The sequence below is a fragment of the Hemiscyllium ocellatum genome, chromosome 33, assembly GCF_020745735.1.
Source record: "Hemiscyllium ocellatum isolate sHemOce1 chromosome 33, sHemOce1.pat.X.cur, whole genome shotgun sequence".
Lineage (NCBI taxonomy): Eukaryota > Metazoa > Chordata > Chondrichthyes > Orectolobiformes > Hemiscylliidae > Hemiscyllium > Hemiscyllium ocellatum.
Window position 1 is genome coordinate 11,236,311 of NC_083433.1, and position 20,961 is coordinate 11,257,271.

Consider the following 20,961-nt stretch of genomic DNA (forward strand, 5'->3'; position numbering starts at 1 on the left):
AATGGATCAAATATTCTTTCTGGGAGATTTGTTTGTGCTATTGGAGAGGATTTGACGGGATTGGGCACACAAAGTAGATGTAAAGTCAGGAGCAAGATTCAATCAGATGGAATGCTAGGACTTGAGCAGGTTGAGCCATAGTTTCAGTGTGTGAGCATTTGGAGGGTAATGACTGTAAGTTTCAAAGTTATTGTGGACAGGAATAAGGATAGTGCAGAGATTAAATGCCTAAACTGAGGGGGGAGGTGGAGGGTTGGGGGTGCAGGCTGATTTCAATATCATTAGATAAGATCTGGCAAACATAGACTGAGAGCAGCTACTTGCAGGGAAGTCTTCATTTGGAAAGTGGGAGTCTTTTAAAAGTAGTATAGAGAGAATTCAAGGTCAGCATGTTCCTCTAAGAGTGAAGGGTAAAGGCACCATGTCCAAGTAATGCTGAATGAAAAGGGATATTGAGAGTTTGATAAAGAAAAAGAAGGAAGCATATGTCAGGTACAGTGCATTAAAACAAGACCCTTCAAAAATATACAGATTGTAGGAGGCTACTTAAAAAGGAAATTAGGAGGGCAAAGAAGGGCCAAAAATATCTTTGGCAGATGGGATCAAGGAAAACGTCAATGCTTTTTACAAATGTGTTAAAAGTAAGAAGCTTATCAGGTAAAGAGTGGGACTTGATAGAGACCAAAGGGAAAATCTCTGCGTGGAGCCAATGGATGTAGGTGAGGCCTTAAATGAATACTTCTCATCTGTATTCAGCAGTACCAACATACCATTCTTGCCTATGCTGCACACAAATCCAAATAAATCTGAAGAGCAGGCACCATCATGTAAGAACTGATGAGTACCCACTGTGAATTATTGTGGATCTCACACCATGAATAGGATTTCAAATGTTTCATTGAGGCAAACCCATACTTGGGGAACTTTGTAATCACCATAAGAAAACTCCTAAAGCTAATCTTGGAACTTTGATGCTCAGCTGAAGTGTATCATAATGAGGACCAAGCTTACATTCTCACTACTCTTTTGGACAGTCAGTTACGGAGCCTACCTGAATGGCTGGATATTCTTGGGCACTGTTTTGTGATACAGTTATTTATTTTTAGAAACACAAAAAAATGATTACAAGTATAATGATGTGGTTAATCTACATAGAAACAATTGAAGTTGTGTGTCAGTAGAAAGCCCATTGTTCTTTAAGTAATATTTGTTCATAACTTTATTTGATTTTCACGTCTATTATTGTGGTGGGTATTCTTTCTAGTGAATGGAACACATTCTAACAAACTTTTTTTTCTCATACAATGTGCCTTGTGGTGCCCCTCTATACTAGTTAATATTTTTCCATTCCCTGCCTGCAATGCATGTTATGTCCTCCCCAACTTTTACATTAGAATTGAATTGCAGCATTACAGTATTGATTTTTTTCCTATTTGTACATACATGAGGATGTGATTTGAGTGGAAGAGGAAATTGGAGGGACAGTAAACCTACCAGTTTCAGTTCATCCTCTTAGATAATTAGAGGTTCTTGCTTGGAGAACTAATCCTTCATCTCTATTGCAAAATCAGGAGAGTTCTGTTAGATTAAAAAAAGGCAATAATGTAAATTAAGGGTAGAAAAAAGTAAACTTACATTTAATTTACCTTGTAATATATTTTTTCTTTTGCCTTCCTGCAGACTCTTATAGCAGGCTGGGATGAACTGGAGTGCCATCGTGTGTTTAACTTCCTGAATGAAAATGCAAACTTGCCACGGAAAATGCAAAGTGTGGTATGCAGCAGACCAGGTAAAATTAGTCAAATTGCAATGCTACAGACAAGGCCAATCATTTAAAATATATTGCAAAACATGGTGTACATAATTTTAACTATGTTAGGTCAATTTATGATTAAGGGAAATGGCTAGGAAAAATTGCTAAGCCTGACAGTGTTACAGAGCTGAGAGAAATATTAGTGATATTACCATTACTAGCAACTTGCTTCAGTGAACTTGTCATTCCAGCTCTGTCTTGTTATTTCATCACCTTTGCAACACTGGGCCCAGTAATTCTTTGCAGCCAGAAACTGCAGTGAAGTCATCAAGAGCAGACACTATATTTAATGAAAAAATAATATGAACAGACGTTGATTTTTTAAAAAAATTATGTAACCTATTTTTCTAACCAACATGTTCAGAGATGCTCTAACATACTTCTGCAGCAATTGGAACTTGAACCTAGGTCCCTCAGGGATAGGGACACTGCCACTAAGTCACATTGAGCAGCCATTGATTACTCAGTGGATAATTGCGCTTTAGGTGTGGTGCTAAGCTATACAACAAAAAGGTCCCAGTTTAATTGCTATAGCATACTCGGTGAACTGACCTCCAGCTGGGTCAACACTTGACCTTCATCATTTTGGATTGTGCAGGAAAACAATCTGCCAGTGTTCCTGCCCTCAAACATTTTTCCAGTGATTCCATATAATGGAAGAGCTTGTTAGCACCTACGTGCAAGGCTTACATTTGAAGAATTGCTACCTGGACAAAATTCCAAAAAGTAACTGGCACCAATAATAAACATGTATATCAAGAAAAGAATATATCCATGCGTGCAAAAATAATAGAATGAAAAGCTTAATATTTTGTAACTATTTGATTTATGTTAAGGAGCCTGATAGCAATCTCCTTTTCTAAGAGGGATGTACAATCAAATAGCTCAGTTACAGTCATAAAATTCTGATAATAGTAAGCTCTTAATTTTCCAAGTGCAATATTAATCAAATTAAAACAAAAGGATTCATAAGGTCTGAACAGAAATAGGTTATCATCAATGGTAATACAACTGGAATATAACAATGCTTAAATAAGTTTTTCAAGTGTAGCACTTAAGTTTGCCACCAGAGGCTGCTGTAGTGTTGTATAAAATTATTTAGTTTGTCAAGTGACATGAAAGTTTAAAGTCACTGTGCTGTCTATATGATCAGATAGGAACAACCTATCTGATCATATAACTACTTGGAAGAGTCTAAGCTGTGGGGTTTCTTAGAGCATTGGTGCACTGTGGAACTGGCCTGATCAGACTAATATTTGTATTCTTGTGATTTTTCACATGGTGAGTTCTCATCTCCGTCACACTGCTAATGGGTTAACAGCAGGATGTCACTGAGTGGAGGTCAGATTTTTCTCCAAATAACAACCAGACAAACATAAGAGGTCCTAAGGTACTATTTAAAAGAAAGTAGGAGTGTCCTCCCTGAAACTCTGGCCAAGATTTAACCCTCAAACAAACCCTAAAAATTGGTCATTATTATATAACTGTGTGCAAATTGACTTCAACATTTCTTATATTACTTTGCTTCATAAAATATATAAAATGAGTGGTTAAAATTTAGAATGCATTGCCTGAATGTGTGGTGGTGCAGTTGTGACTTTCAAAAGCATAATTATCTGAATAGAAAAATCTTAAGAGACAACAAGGTAAGGTGTGGTCTAGTTGAATTGCTTTTGTGGACAATTGGTATGGACATGACTGGCTGGAATGATAACCTCATGTGCTGTAACCATTCTGTGATTCAACGATACTTCATGGCTGTAAAGCATTTGTGATGCCATGAAGTTGTGAAATTTGGATATAAATGCAAGTTTTTTTTTTCTTTTTGCCTCTCTTCATGACAGTACATGTTCCATTTTTACCACCTGAAATAATAATAGAAGATAACTATTCTAGCCTAGGGAAGAGGAGAAAATTTATTATAGAGTCATAGAGATGTACAGCGCAGAAACAAACCCTTCGGTCTAACTTGTCCATGCCAACCAGATATCCCAACCTAATCTAGTCCTATTTGCCAGCACTTGGCCTATATCCCTCTAAACCCTTCTTATTCATATACCCATCCAGATGCCTTTGTGAATGTTGCAATTCTACCAGCCTCCACCACTTCCTGTGGCAGCTCATTCCATACATGCACAAGCCTCTGCGTGAAAACGTTGCCCTTTTGGTCCCTTTTATGTCTTTCTCCTCTCACCCTAACCTATGCCCTCTAGTTCTGGACTTGCCCACCCCAGGGAAAAGATTTTGTCTATTTATCCTATCCATGCACCTCGTGATTTTATAAACCTCTGAGGTCACCCCTCAGCCTCCGACACTGCAGGGAAAATAGCCCCAGCCCATTCAACCTCTGCCTATAGCTCAAATCCTCCAAACCTGGTAACATCCTTGTAAATCTTTTCTGAACCATTTCAAATTTCACTACATCCTTTTGATTGGTCACAATAAAGATCTCCATCCTAACAGGGACACTTGGTGTCATCCATGTCCCATGTACAAATATTAGTTTGAATGTGTTTTAAAAATGTTCTCCTTATAGTGAGATTTTCCTGTGCAAGGTAACTTTTCTTTTAACCATGCAAACATTTGAAATGGTCAGGCAGCTGCTCCCAAGTTTTTGCAAGGTTGTTCATGAGCTGATTGATAAAAGGTGAAGTTGGGGCAACCAAGGAACTCACCCATTTTCCTCCTTCTAGGCAAAGCACCTCCTATTCTGCATCATTGCTACTGGCACATCCCTACTTTGTAACTGATCATGTAAGGAGACAGTGTTTACTTCAGTCTATCTCACTACCTCAAATCATATGTAACAATTGCAACGCAATCTCGCACTGATGTTCTACTTTTGTTAATGAATTTTTAAGGCAGCAACAGAAAGTTTGCATTACTAGAAAGCATAAACTTGCTCAGTTGATTGTAGGAAATGTGTTCACTTAACAGTTCTAAACACTAAAGAATCTGCCTATGTTTTGTTTCATTATTTAGGGAGTGAAGTGTGCCTATAGGCATTTGTATATAACATTTTTATTTTTCTGCTGTTTTTGTTTAGTGAATTCTCTAACTCATATTCCTGCTTGGCATTTTAGAGTCATGTTTCAGCCAACTTGTATGTCACTTTAACCACAATTCAATGCTGTGTTGAAAGTAAAATTAGCTTTTAACAATTGTCATGTGACCTGTTATGACATTTGCCTGAAAATTTGGCTGGCTGAGGGCTGTTCAAAGATGAAACGAAAACCCAGATTTTACTTTTTAGGAAGAAAGTGCAAGGTATTTACACTTTGAAAGAATGGTGGTCCCCTGTGTGCTAAATGTGGATAGACTGAGATGCCAAAGTCCCAGAAAGATTTTGAGAATGGTGTGTTGTAAATGATTATGCCTTTAACTGCATTTATTGTCAGGATAAAAATGATTTGGGGGTCTCAAGTATAGCTAAATATATCAGTTTCTAATCAAGGGCCATGTAAATTCATGTTGCCATAAAAATGGATTGATTAGGGTTAAGGTCCAGGATATCTCTGAAATTCATGAACATAGTTAGTCCACCAAGATCTGGGAGGGGGAAAACAGCTGTAGCAAAGAGATAGTATGGTTCTCTGTGTAGAAATGTGCTCTGACTTCCTGCTAGGGTGGAAAAGACTGAATTATTGAGGAGCTGAAATGAGGCTGGAATAATCCTCTAACTTCCATTAGAGGAAGAATCTACAAGAGAAAAAAAACACTGAAAGACAGTTCTGAGATTAAAATTTCCCTCCAGGCTGCGAAAGAAAAGAACAGAACAGGAGTAAACCCTTAGTCTTTAAGAATCATCTCGGATTTAATGTCTGAAATAATTTAATGTCTATGTAAGGTATTGTGTAATGTATATTTATGAATTGTGTTTAAAGTACAGTATAAGTTGCCTGTAAAGTTTACCCAGTAATGCTTTGAGTACTTTATTACAGTAAAAATCTTAAACATGAAATCTATGCTGTTCTTTCAGCTAATAACTGGAAGTCAGAATTTAAATGTTATCAGTCTCTACGGTTATTGTAACAGGTTCATGAACTAAAATTCACCTGGATCTTGTGTTCCTGACCCCAGTTTGAAACTTTTGCCAGACTGTTTGATAACATTATTATTCAGTTATTATTTTCATCACATTTATTAGTCTCACAACCTAGTTTTCTTTTGTCATCATCGAGAAGAGTTGGCGAAGAAAGGGTTGGACCTGGACAGGAAGTTTTAGATGTTACTTGCGGAGCTAATTGTATAAGTTTTCTATTCAGTTGCACAAATTACATACATCTAAGAAATAAATCTTGTTATTTTGAGACTAAATATGGAAGTGAGCCCAAAAGCAGAGGTACTTCTGTTCCAGGAGTTTGGGTTTCTTGTGCAATTACATTCTTCTAAACTCATTGCGTATTCATATTCATGTAAAGTGAAACTTTGATGGACAGAAGGACTGAACATTCTGCTCCAGGGACTTTCTAGGCTGAAAATTCTAGTTATCATACTTAAAAGGCACCTGAACAACATTTCACTTTCTACAATCCAGAAGCATCACTTGAGCTCTCATCATCTCCAACTAATTCTGGAAATATCAGAGACCTTGTATAAAACAGTGCCACATTTCAGTAACAGCTCCCTAGAGTTTCTCCTGAAGGTTGTTCAGGAAAGAAGGTCACTGCTTTTCCTGAGGGATGAGAACAAGAGGCTGTCTCAACTGATGAAGAAAACCTGGGCATAGGTGGTGATGGCGGCATTTGTAGAGAACCTGGCTTCAGTGCTGAAAAAGGGAAACAGGCCATTTGGCGCAACAAATCCACACCAACTCTCTGAAGAGCATCCCATCCAGACTCAAACCTCACCCCCCCCCCCCCCCCCCCATCCATCCCTGTAACCCTTCATTTTCCCTTTTGCCAATCCATTTAACCCACACATCCCTGGACACTATGGGCAATTTAGCATGGCCAATTCACCTAACCTCCATATCTTTGGTCCGTGGGAGAACACCGGAGCACCCAGCAGAATCCCATGCAGACACGGGGGAGAATGTGCATGCTCCACACAATTGCCAGGGACGAGAAATGAACCTGGGTCCTGGTGCTGTGAGGCAACAGTGCTAACCACTGAGCCACCGTGCTGCCTCTAAATTACTTGCTGCAATCTGCCGGAGTATGTGCAACCACATACTCAGTGCTTCGTGCTCCAATGCATTCTTAAGATTGTTACTGCACAGCATTGTCACACACAAAATTGGTTGCCAGGCATCTCTGTCTGATGTGCAGTCAATGTCTGTCACTTCATTACAGCTGCCAGTGTAGCTCTAATTGCACCACATTGCTCCTAGCTCTCATATCTTTCCCGGATTTATGTTTAGAATAAAAGGAGCTACAACATCCAGCAGCTCACACATCATCTGTTCACTGACCTTTCATCAAACCTAGGAGAACATGCACTTCTGATAGCTGTTTTTCAAAGTCTTGAATAAGACAAAGGAACTGCTACAAAGATGGCTTTGGGATGAACATTTCACATGTATCTCAGGTTCACACATCATATAATACTTTATTGATTTGCATTACCTCTAGCTCTTTGACAACATTGACTCGCTATTCAATCAGACCCCTTTAACTCCTAATTTTAACAAAAAAAAGCCTTATTATTATATTGGTATGAACCATCACAGATCCGAGTATTGACATCTCTCTATGTATCTTTTATACCCATGCTAATATCTCTTCATGCTTCTGTCTTACTGCAGGAGAGGAACATGCACAGCTAGTGCAAATGTGATGGGGGCATGGATGCAGATGGGGTGTGGAGTGGAATATCTGACGTAAGGTTCCCCAGTAAGCAGGCTATAAAGGTGTCAGGAGAGCAAGGGAAACATACCTGTGCTGAAGGGGAGATTGTGTATCTACAGCTATCAATTGAGAAAGCCCCCAAGTAGCTATTCCCAGCGGCACTTGAAGCAGCAACATCTTTAAACCTTGCGACACTAACAAAAGCTTATGTTTCTATATGCAGCTTCTGGATCTTAGTCCTAAACCAGAATAGGAGCATCTCACAACATATCTCTAAGGTGGAACACTTACAAGCCTCAGAACTGCAACATTGAGGCCTTCTACCCTACCTCATCCTACGCAGAGACATTGACTTCTTTGGGTATTCTAGAGTAGACAAGGATAACACTTTGTTGAATATAGCACTGATATCGGCCCTCAGGATGAGGAGGAAGAAACAGTCAAGGTTTTTGACACTTGGATGACAACTGGAAAACCGACTCTGTCTGAGCACAGTACAGATGATGAGCCTGTAGACTCAGCCATTAATCAGCTGGTGGAAATGCATGGACAAGAAAGCAAACTTCTTCAGACAAGCCAGAAATCATGCACAGATGAGCGAAGGGCAAGTGAATCTTCCCAAGCTCTATCTGATGTTGTGATTCTTGCATGTGTTTGTTAAATATGCATAGGCACACTTCATTCCATTGCACAAATCATAGATTCCCTTACTTACTCTTTGAAGGTACCAGTATATAAAAGACACTGAGAACATTCTCCTCAGGAGGTGGTGGATATCACTCCTCACCTTATCTACCTCGCCACATCTGTTAGTTCTCTCTCTACCACCTCTGCTCCAAAGAAAACAACCCAAGTTTATCCAGCCTCACTTCATAGCTGAAATTCCAAGCAACATTCTGGTGAATCTCCTTTGCACCCCTTCCAGTGCTGTTGCATGCTTCCTATACTGAGATGATCAGAACTGTACACCGTGCTCCAACTGTGGCCTAAATAAAGTTTGTACAGCTCTAATATGCTGTTTTGTTCTATGTCATGACTAATGCAAGCAAGTATCCCATATGTCCTCTTAACTTCTCTATGAACCTATCCTACCATCTTCAACTATCTGTGGATAAGCATCACAAGATGCCTGTGAGCCTTCTAGTGTTTTACCATTTTTTGAGTACTCCCTTCTCTTGTTCCTTCTTTCAAAGTTCATCAACTCACATTTATCAGGGTTAAATTCCATCTGTCACTTATGTGACCAATCCATTTATATCCTCCTGTAATCTTCTTCCTCAATGTCGACCACCCTGCCAATCTTTGTGTGTCATTGACAAACTTATTTATCATCTCACTCATATATCATCAACAAAAAGGAACCCACACTGATACCTGTGGTTCACTGCTGCACGTTGGGCTACAGTCACACAAACAGCCTTCTACCATTATCCTCTGTCTCCTGTCATTAAGCCAATTTTGGATTCAACTTCCCAAGTTACCCTGGATTCCATGAGCATTTACTTCTTTGTCAGCCTCCCATGTGGGACCATGAAATCCATATATAAACTAGATCAATGCTCTACTGTCGTTCAAACACTCTGTTACCTCCTCGACAAATATTACTAGTTTTGTTCAGTATGACCTTCTAGCCATGTGGAACAATTGAACCTGCTGATCATGCAACTGCTTAATGGATAGTCACAGTTTGCTTTTTTCCAGTTGCCAGGTTCAAGCAGGTAAGTATATAATGGGACCTCCAACAGTAGATGAGGACAATGATGGAGGGAGCTGAGCAGTTCTCTGGAATCTCCACTAGTGGGTGGAACAGTCAACCTGATTCTTGCCAGAAAAGAAAATGTGTCTTTGGTGGAGAGGACACATATAAAGGGAGCTCAGACAAACCAAGGAATTCGTCACCCCAATGTAACCCACACAGTCATGCTCTGTACATAGTTTAAATAGTTAATTGTTTATCCTTAATTTCCTTTCCTGTTTGTAATGACTTGTTGTCAGTAGAATAAAGAATCCTTTCTTCATGAATTTTGGGCAATCCATATTCAATTCTCCTGTTACATTGACTCTGCATGATCACAAACTGGAAGTTACTACAGCTGGGCAATAGTTGTGCAATTGGGGTTTCTGATATTCATAGGCCCAAGAGATTATTGTTAGGCCAGTTTTAATTAGTGCCATGTAACACATAACTTCAGGATCACGTGCCTCTATCAATAAGCAGTCAGTATAACCGGAAAAGGTTATATTAATGCAACCTTGTGAGAGATCTCAATAAGAATAGTATTTACTTAAGTAGCTTATTGGAACTCTCTCAACAATTAGAGTTAAATAACAGCAGTGCCAGAGAGACAAACTTCAAAATCCTCTGATTTGGCAAAGGTGAGAATGTCAACCATCTAACTGATGTTTCCTGTAAAGAGGGCCCTTGATTTACAAACATCTGCTTTACTTATGAACACTATCTCATAAAGAGGTATAATTTTAAAGATCGATATTACGATCAGCTCTTTTATACTGACTTACATTGTGTGCCAACTTGTGGACAAATCAACTTGTGAACAGACTCCAGAATGGGACCCATTTGCACTGGGAGACTGTCTATAATTGGAAGCATCATAGGTGGATTTTTGAGGCTGTCCTGGATTAGTAGTGAGAAACTGGAGCAAGGAAATATGGATAGGTCTGGACATGGTGCCCTGAATGATAACTTTTGTATACAAGGGGCAATTGACTGCATGCAGTAGGTGCTTAGAGCTCCATGACATCATTCAGCCAGTATCCCGAAAAGGAAAGGATTTTAACTTCTCTATGTCCAGCTTATTTTCAATCAAAGGCAGCAATTCTTGCAGGTGTATACCAAGTATTCAGGGAATTGTCATTAAGCTTACTATCTGCATATCACTCAGTTTCTGTGAATTTTTGCTTCTCATCATCATATCCCTAAGGGCAAGTGGTGGTTATAAGGGGTATCCCAGAAGACATGGCTGATGACCTGATGAAGGGCTTATGCCTGAAACATTGATTCTTCTGATCCTCAGATGCTGCCTGACTGGCATTGCTTTTCCAGCACCACACTCTCGACTCTGATGACCCTTGTGCAAATTCCTCATTCTAATTCTGAACAGTGTTACAACAGTGTCTATAAATCAACAAAGGTTATCAGTGAACAGATAATTTTGTCTTCTAAAGGTGCATGTTCCTTGTCAGGTCCACACAGCTGAGGAGCACAGAAGTGTCCAGAATAATAATTGTTTACTGTGTGTTGCACAACCTAGTTTAATGATGGGGTGAAAACTTAGAAGAGGAGGCGATGGATGGGCCACCATTCTCTTTAGATGAGGGAGTCTGACACAGGTGAGGAGAGAGCCCCAGCTGATGCTGAGGAAGATCAGGCAATAGTGAGATGAGGCAGACAGGCCCAACTGAACCTGACAGCGCTTACATTTAAAATCAAATTGAACTTGCAATGAATACGTTGACATTAAGAACTGCCTTCAAGGGAATACTTGGTTTATAACTTTAAAACATTGAATTTCTTTGGTGTAAGTTTTAAGTTAATTTGTTCTCTTTTTGCCCATATCTTTCTGCTCAGTTTTCACCTCAATATGGTGTTATACAGAACTGTAAGGGGATGGCACTTAGATGGTTCAACCCTTCATTTGCAAGAGGTATTCATCTACCACAACAATGATGTAGAGGAGCTATATTGTGCCAACTGTCTCCCAAAATTTAACTATCTTGCTTTCCCGAGATTATGTTCCTCTCAGATTACAGTAGTGAATCAGTGACTTAGTGCTCTTTGTACTGTAGTATATAGAGTGCATGTGAGCAGCTAGCATGATTACTACTCCTTAAGGTCGTATTATGGAGGGAAAATCTTTATAGGCTGAAGCCTTAACAGATTGGAAAAGATCACAGGATTGTTGTACAAAGTATGTATCACGCCATGGATACTTTTGTGGAATAGTCAGGCAAAAGAGGGCCAGGGACCTTGATCTCCCTCCAGGTGCCTGGCAGAGAGGTGCCACTGTGACAAGATGGAGAAATGACAGCCAGACATCCAAGATTTGTCATCTCAGCCCACTCCAGAGGTGATGACTGCACCATATCCCCACTGCCAGTACCTCTGTCAGGTGAGGCCATTGAAGTTATACTTGCACGGGAGACCTGCAGCGAGCTGGAGTCCTGTAGACTTTGGATCACCAGAGGAACACCTGCCAGAGTTATCTGAGGCAAGATGGTAAACCAGTCAGCAGCATTGGCTGCTGAGTTGGCACCAAAATGTAGTGCTTTGAAACAAAAATGAAAGAAGATGAAATCACTTTGTGTGCGTTGGTTTTCAACCTTCTGTTAATCTTAATACGTAGTTTTCACCTTCCTGTATTCCTCTAGCTGTACCACCATGACTTTTCCCTTTGCATCCTAGTTAGTTCTTTACATTCATCTGGATCCTTCCACAAGCCCACATTTGAAATTCAATTCCCTGCAGTTCCTTTCCACCTAGACCACCTTTTGTGTTGAGTACTGTTTTCAGTAAGGCCCTCTTTTCATTTTAAACCACCAAGTTTTCTAGTGTCAGCCAGATTAGCTGACTTGGAGAAAGTGAGGACTGCAGATGCTGGAGATCAGAATCGAAGAGTGTGATGTTGGAAAAGCACAGCTGGTCAGGCAACATCCTAGGAGCAGGAAAATCAATGTTTTGAGCACACTCTCTTCATTCTGATGAAGAGCTTATGCTCGAAACATTAATGCTCCTGCTTCTTGAATTTTGCCTGACCAGCTGTGCTTTTACAGCACCACACTCTTTGAGATTAGCACCCCCCCCCCCCAAACAAGTCAGCCAATGTCCCATTCAGCTTTCACCCTTTCACTTGCATACACCTAAGTGCTTGTAGGAGGATTAATTTTACCCCATCAGATATATGCTTTACAAGTATATTTGGGTTTGTGAACAGATCCTTTTCCCATTATTAGTGAACAAGTTGCTCCCATGAAGGTAATTCCAGTGAGTTTGGCTGTTATTGGTATTTTTGCATTTGAATGAATGCAGAAGGAGTTCCTGACTATAAAGGTCAGCAGTAGCAAACAGTCTGAAGCGTTCTGAGAACTTAATACCAAAAATTAACCCACTATTGAGAAACTGAATTTGTTCTTCCAGCCCACCTGATATTCTAAAAGCTTCAGGTGAGCCTGAAAGATTCAATCTCTAGTTGTATCAGTTATATATAGAGAATTTGCAGGTATCCTTGTGTCAATGTTTAATATCTTGTTCCTCTGTTTTTTTATTCACACCCCACCTTCAACAAATCCACATAGTGCTTTTCAATTAGAAGGACAGAATTACAGCGCGTAAATATTTATACTGGTGATCTAAATTACACAAATAATTCAACATGGTCTTGGAATTTGTAGAATTTCTACAACAGTGTTTGTGTTGTGCTTGTAACAGGTGCGACTAGAAAGCTAGAGCTACAGATCCGTTTGTATTACCGGCGAGTTCTCTTGGATCATTGGGAGCACCAATGTGACATCGCTTTCTGGCTGACTCGTATCCTTAAACCATGGCCGATGGTGAACCAAGCAAGATTGCTGTACTTACTCTATGGTCCTATGTCCCTCAGTGATGGTAAGGACTAGTATAGAGCGGTTAGGTAATTTAATGCTGTATACTATTTTTTACAATTAGTTTTCTCTCTGATTTTGGAAATGGCTAACTCTGGCTGAAGCATAGTGTCATTGTGCTGACAGCCTTCTAATCTATCACTCAAATTATCATTCTTCACATATGGACCTTGTCAATAAGTGTATCAATAATGATGGGTGTTTCAGGATGTTGATTTTATAGCTTGTTGTGTGGGATACCACAAGACAAGTACAATCCCTTACACTATCTCAATAAGAATCAGCACTTTTGTGCTTAAACTAATGGTTTGGCCCCAGCTGCAGTGGAAAAATATGAAGGCTGCAGATGATGAGTCGAGAGTTGGTGCTGCAAAAGCACAGCAGGTTAAGCAGCATCCGGGGAGCAGGAGAATCAATGTTTTGGGCATAAGCCCTTCATTCCTGATGAAGTGCTTATGCCCGAAACGTCGTTTCTCCTGTTCCTTGGATGCTGCCTGACCTGCTGTGCTTCCCCAGCTGCAGTGGCCCAGTTCTGGAACCACACTTTGGGATGGATATGAAGCATTTGGAGAAGGTGCAGCAGAGGTTTGCTAAAACAGTTCAAGTGATTAGAGATTACTGTTACGTAGTGAAATTGGAGGAGTTAGGATTGCTGCCCTTGGAGTGGGAAGGGCTAACAGGATATTTGAGAGAGGTATATAAAATTGTGAGGGGTTTATGTAGTGTAAATTAAAGTATTTGGAAAAGAACTAGAAATAACTGGGGAGAAAAAACCTCTTTATTTTGAGCAGAGTGGTATGAATTTGGAATACACTGGAACAGATTCAGTAATAGCATTCAAAAGCGAATTAGATAAACGAGAGAAGATTATTAGAAATGGGAAAAGGGCAAAGGAGTGGATTAACTAGAATGTTTTTAGAAGAGCTGACACGACCTTCAGGGGCCATTCTACTGTCCTGTACTATTCTATAATTTTATATTACAATTCTATAATAAAAGTGAATATTCAGCTTGAATAGTGTTACACACTGTTCATGATGTTGTAGTCAGCATTTATTTTTCTATAAGATCATATTAGGAACAGGAGTAGGCCATTTGGCCTTTGGGCCTGCTCCACTTTTCAATAGGATCATCATTGATATGACTTTTCTTATATTCACTTTCCTGCATTTGAGAAGCCTTGTGGCATCCACAACTTTAAATGTCCTTTTTCAGTGCAAGATGTTGTTGTTTGTCTTTGTTCCTTTTTCAGGTCAGATCCACTGGCATCATATGACCCAGTTACCTGCTAGTGAGGACAGTATAAAAGGTCTTGCAGCAGCAGTTAGATTGCTGCATGAAAATGCCAAAGAATGGACAGCTGATGACATTTTCACTTTGTTAGAAGAGTTAGCAGGTAACTGAGTTTTCCCAAAAGTCTGAAAATTGTAAGAGAATGGAAAGACTGAGATGTAATGAATCCCATGTTTTGAAGTCCTGGGAAGCTTGAATAAAACTAACAGATGATATGATGACGCTCAGTTTCATTTGACAAAAAGGCTTATTGTAGGATATTTAATAATACCAGCCTTAGAAAAAAATAGAATAAATTAATTCAGAACAACAATGACCAATGTAATTAGTAAAATAGAGAGAGGAAAGAAATGCTGTGGTGGAGAGTTAAGAGTTACTGAGGGAAAAACAAATGGCATGACGTGAACTGAAGAAACTGAGCTTAAAGGCATCCTGGAGATAAAGTTTATGGTTGACATTTCTATAATCACAGCACAGGAGCCATAATATCCTGTAGAGAATCTGATCATCCATGTCTGTAATTCTTAACCTAATCTTCAGTCCTTGTTGGTAACTGGAAGCTATTTTTTTCAAATCTATCAATCAATGAAGCATGGAATGTTGTTGATGGAAGCCTAGGCAGTGTATCCTTTGCTGTGTATAATCTCTAGTTTTACTTGGTACTTCAACTTTGCATGGTGTATTCTGAAAATTAGAATGATTATCTATGTGCTGTCCAGATTTTAAAACATAAATACATTACATGTAAATGTAATGAGTAGGTTACAGGCTTTTTCATTTTGTGTGCAGTGTTAGTTGATTTTGTTTTGATTAGTAAGAGAATGTTATTTACAGCTGACCTTGACAGGCGTTAACTGAGAAGGACAAAAAAAAAGCCCAGATTTCAGTCTGAGATTTCTGAAAACACTGGATGAGTACACCTCAGGCAAAGGCAGAATGGAGCTTTGATATGAAGCCCCTAGAGTTGAATAGTCTTCTCAAATTCACTGTCCAGACTCATGTATGAGAAATAATCACTTGGGCAAGATACTGAGCATCTACTGGTGCACATAAAAATACAACCCCAACAAGAGTTCATGCCGTGAGGAAAAGAGGCCTATATAGAGGATGCATTTGGAATAATTTAAAAGAGAATGGTGATATAGTGTGCATCTATTCCAGGATTTCCTCAAGAATGGCTTCTGGAGAACTGTGCTCGTCTTCTGATTTGTTGTGGGAATAATATGTGCTTTACATTCCTGGCTAATAAAGCTGTAAATGGGAGACTCAACGAACTTGCCACACTTATTGTGTTTCTGTCTTTGGTGAGTAGAATAAAAATAACTGAATTAGATTGTATTAGAGATGAGAGAAAATATTTGTTACATTTAGGCAACCTCATGCAACTGGGAGTCATGTGTTTAACTAAGCTGATATTTTTCAATTTATGTGTCTTAATAAAGTGCTTCAGTAAGAGGATTAATACACTTTGGTGAGGGGGAATGGAGTTAATTATTAAGAGAGATTGTGAAAATTAAAAAAAGTGAGTGAAAAGTTAATTTTAGAGCTCCATTCCAAATTGTGACATGTATGTGCATTAGAAGTTTTTAACAAATCATAAATTATGAAGTGAAATATTTTCTTTCACAACCAAACTTGAGTTTGGATATAATAAAAAATAATGGGACAAAATTCATCTTTCAGTGCTGATTGTGTATCCTCAATATGGAATGACTTTGAAGAATTCCTATTAAGGGTTCAGCACAAAATGTTGTCAAATAAATAACGTTGTTTAAATTCATAGTTGTACTGGCAGAGCCTGTAAAGTCAGCTGACTGAGAATGGGAATTGAAATGCTAACTTTTGCTTCAGGTGGTATTCTTCTATGAATGGGTTTGTAATATATTGTTGGGGCAGAGGGAAGGCAACTTTACTTTGCACCTGATCTCAGATTTGCTCCTAACTCTGAAAAAACTCTGACACATTTAAAATGTCAATCTCTTCTTATTAGCCTACTGTTCGTAGACAAAATGTGAACAATTAAGGAATACTGCCAGAGCCCAATAGTCAGCAATACTGTCAAGGTTTGGAGGGTAATGTGTCAGGTTGAGGGCAGTTTTGACAAAACTTTTTTGACACCCATAGTAGGTATGCTGGGCTTTCAGACATGGATGATAGACTCTGGGTTTAAACTGTGGGCAGCTAGGGGCATGTCTTTTCTGGGTGATTTATTCGAAGAGGGCATACTAATGTCTTTGGACCAGTTGGCTCAGAAATATGAATTGCTCACTAGGGACCTCTTTAGTTTCTTTCAAATTAGAAACTTCATACAAAAAGAGACCACACTTCTAACTGATCGTTAGAGGTCCGATGTGGATAAGAGGTTGTTGAGTGCTGAGGATACATTATTTGTTAGCAACGCGTAACATCTATTGGGAGAGGGTCCTTTGGACGACACTGAATGGCTCAGTAAGGTTTGGGAGAGGGAGTTGGATGTTGATATATCTTCTGAAGTATATGGAGATATCTGGGTAAATGCTAGAAGGATCTTTATTTGCAACAGGACCCACGCCTTACAATTGAAGATTCTCCACAGAGTCCACCTGGCCCCAGACCGCCTCACTAAATTTAAAGCGGGAGCTTCTACAGTGTGTCCTAAATGTAAAGTGAGCATGGGCATGATTACTTGTTGTCTTTAGTCCTGCCACAGACTGTTGGCATTCTGGAGCGTTGTGGTCGGCAAAATAGAGAAGGTCTTGGGGACAGAGGTGGAAATGGACCCTGTATCTCCTCTTCCTCTTGGCCTTGCTACTTCACTTTCATGAGATGCACACAAAAAACAGGCTTTTCAGTGTCCTCACTTATTGTGCCCAAAAGAACATTCTATTAGGGTTGATGTCAGGAAAAACGCCTGGGGCTGGCTGACTGGCGTAAGCTAGTAATGGAGCACATCCCCTTGGATTTTCTTATGAGTATGGTGCACCATAAAACTGAGAATTTCTATAAGACGTGGTGGCCCTCTTTGGACTACCTGGGTACAGATTTGTCCGCCATACTAAAAAGAGCCTTTATATAGCCATGGCAATTCTATGTAATAGATTTGGTATCCACAGTGGAGGAATTATGAACATATAAAAATGTATAAACTCATGCGTTCGATAATCGAGGGCTATTACTTTGTTTTGCTGAGCTGTGTTATGGTTATTATCATTTGTATTATTGTTAAGATTTTCCTTTTTTAGGTTAGTTATTTATTTATGTAATTAGCGGGTTTGTTTTTTAATATTGGTTTGAATTGATTGGTTTTGTATTTGTTGTAATATTCAAAAGAAAAAAAATTCTTTTTTTTAGAAAATCTAATAAAAAATGTTAATCCTGTCTTTCTCTTTCAGATGCTAAGTGGCCTAGTGTGCGTTTTCAGTATTTTCTGTTTTCAATTGCAAACATAGGACATTACAGTGCAGTACAGGCCCTTCGACCCTCAATGTTGCAATGACCCGTGAAACCAACCTGAAGCCCATCTAACCTACAGAGATTTTACTTCTTATTTAATAATAATTTCTAGCATAGTCCTTGTGCTTGTTGTAGATACCAACACTTACAGTTCTTTAAATTTGGGTACAGGTATGTGAAAAAGATGGGTACTGCATGGACTGGACTGTGAAGATGGTTCACAGAATCTGCAAGGTGATACCCAGCAGTGAAAGCAGGTGGAATTTTCTGCAGGCTATTGAGAAGGTCTTTGCAAGGGTTACCATGGATATGATCGAATCTTTAATGTTTAGTGAGTACATTTGATACATATCTTTTAATTAATTTGCAGGAATGAGTCCTTGCTTGGTACAGTTGATTGAGGGAGAGGGTGTCTTAGTTTCTGTGCAAATGCTCAGCAACTGTTTCTGAACAAAGGTACTGTTTCGCCAACATTGTCCATGAGAAAAACAATTCTTTGTAATACTTCTAAAACACTAAAAACACCCCAAGGAGCTTATCTGGCAAAAAAGCAGGTAAGTTGCAATATCGTATGGAAGATACGCAACTCACCCAGCATCCTTCAACAGCAACTTCAAAACCTGTGACATTTACCATCTCGAAGGCCAACTACAGAAGATTTGTTAGGAACACCGTCACATACAAGTTCTCTTCCAAGCCACTCATCATCCTGACATGCAACTTTCCTAACTGTTCCTTTACTGTCTCCAGATCAAAATCTTGGAACTCCTTTCCTCAATGCACTGCAAGTATATCTACACCACAAGGACTGCTGCAGTTCACAAAAGCAGTTCACCAAAACCTTCTCAAGGGCAATTACGGGTGCTGGGCAATAAATGTTGCTTAGCAAGTAACACTCACATCCCATTAATTGTTTTAAAAAAATCTTCTTGCCTGTTTCTTCTTGCTTGTGTTTTATTCGGTTGAATTTTAGCTAATATCTGTTAAATATCAATTTTGGGGATTTCCAGGTCAGGCTACTTTCTGTGAGCTCTAGCACATTATCCCACACAATTCTCCATTTGCTCCTCTGTATGGATGCACTTCACCTTTATGGCATCACTCTTAGGATATCTTGTGTTCACTAATGGCAGAAGTACTCATCATTGCTGGCATATTCCAGGATTTTTGCTACTGGCGCCAAATTTAAAACCCAGCTGTGTGCCAGGTTAATTGCTGCCAGCCAGGAATAGACCTTTACCGTGTACATGGTGTGGGGGGGGGGCATTAAAAAGAAAAACTTTTGAAGGCACATAAATGGTACAGATGACTCTTCATAACAAATAGAAGCTCACATCTGTAAATGTATTTCCACTTTATATCATTACCTGTCTGATCAACTGTTTTGTAGCTGCAAGCTACAGGAATTCAGCTTCACAGGCTGTGATCCTTTGTACTATACCATGTTTGAACCCTGTCTAAGGAAGTGCCACTCTTTAGCTCATGACCAGCATTATATAACATCTTGTCAGTCAAGACTGACTGTGGCCCACCTCTCCCCATAAAAACATGGAAAGTCAGTTCCAAATGATGAGTGACTAGGCTCCTGTCCAATCTTAGTGAAGCTTCTTACTGACTTACCACAAATTTACTGTCCATTTACACAGGGCCTGCAGGCTTGATGTTGGCCTTCCCTCCAGACTGTAATGATGCAGAATTCCTGACTGTCTGCCCAAAGTGCCCATCTGACTGTGTCCAGCTCCTGGATTGATAGCGGATGATGACCTTGAAATACTCACTGTTTAGACTTCGAATGCAAAATAAGATTTTTTTTCTCTCAGTGTCAAGAATCTCATTTTTCCAGTCTTACCATATATTCCCAATTGATTTATCATTCTTCACATTGTTCAGGGCTGGGAAATTCTGCACGTTGTTTCACAATCTGACTTTCAAAGTTTAATTTCTTTGCAAACTAAGTAGAAGTTTACTCTCTCGTAACCTTTCTTAAATACCAAGATGCAGCTGCAGTTATACAACTTAGAATCTGCTAAACTACCCCATCACCATCTGATTTATCTTTACTCTCAATGGTCCAGAGACTTGTCAATATATATATATATATGTATATTAATTGTGGACTCACAGCAGAAACAGATCAACAGATCAGCATGCTTGTACCTGCTCTTTGATAGTTGCGAATTTCACCTTCTCCTCTGCTTTTTCCCTGTTGTCCAACAATTTCACCCTCCTTTTCATGTACTTATGCAATTCCCTTGTGAAAGTTACCATTGAACCTGCAACAACCATCCTTTAAGGCAATACATTTCAGATTAGACAATTTATTAAGTAATAATATTTCTCCTTATTTTCCCGAGGTCTTTTGTCAATTTTTGCAATATAATTAGTTATTTTGTGGGAGCTAGAGGTCAGAGTCAAAAAGTGTGGTGCTGAAAAAGCACAGCTGGTCAGGCAGCATCGGGGAGCAGGAGAGTCGAAGTTTCAAGCATAAGTTCTTCTTCGGAAATGTGGGAGTTGGCCAAGGGGGCTGAGAGATAAATGGGAGGGGAGGGGAGTGGGGCTGGGGTGAAGGTATCTGGGAAAGCGATAGGTAGATGAAGGTGGGGGGTGATGGTGATAGGTTGGAAAGGAGGGCGGAGCAGATAGGTGAGAAGGGAGATGGACAGGTAGGACAGTTCTTGAGGGCGGTGCTGAGTTAGAGGGTTGGATCTGGGATAAGGTGGGGCCAGTGGAAATTAGGAAACTGGTGAAATCAACATTAATGCTGTGTGGTTGGAGCGTCCCAACGTGGAAGATGAGGTGTTTTTAAGGACTTGTATATCCTTGGCGGAGTGGGAAGGGGAGTTGAAGTTTTTAGCCACAGAGCAGTGGGGTTGATTGATGCTTGTGGAGGTCAGTCATCTCTTCAAAACAAAACCAGAAAATACTGGAGAATGTCAACTGGTATGAATAAATTATTCTGGACGCACAACATTAACTCTGTTTCTCTCTTCACTGATGCTGCCATGCCAGCTGAGT

The 20,961-nt window shown here is 39.6% G+C and overlaps 1 protein-coding gene across 1 annotated transcript in view; it reads left to right on the top strand.

The window, feature by feature from the left end:
- Positions 1–20,961, top strand: part of LOC132831207 (F-box only protein 47-like) — a 57,119-nt gene that overhangs the window by 26,270 nt on the left and 9,888 nt on the right. Inside the window, exons 7-11 of the mRNA XM_060849220.1 lie at positions 1,681–1,789; positions 13,049–13,225; positions 14,474–14,617; positions 15,676–15,818; positions 18,118–18,277. Coding sequence (XP_060705203.1) covers positions 1,681–1,789; positions 13,049–13,225; positions 14,474–14,617; positions 15,676–15,818; positions 18,118–18,277 — 733 coding nt within the window. The remainder of the gene's footprint in view (positions 1–1,680; positions 1,790–13,048; positions 13,226–14,473; positions 14,618–15,675; positions 15,819–18,117; positions 18,278–20,961) is intronic.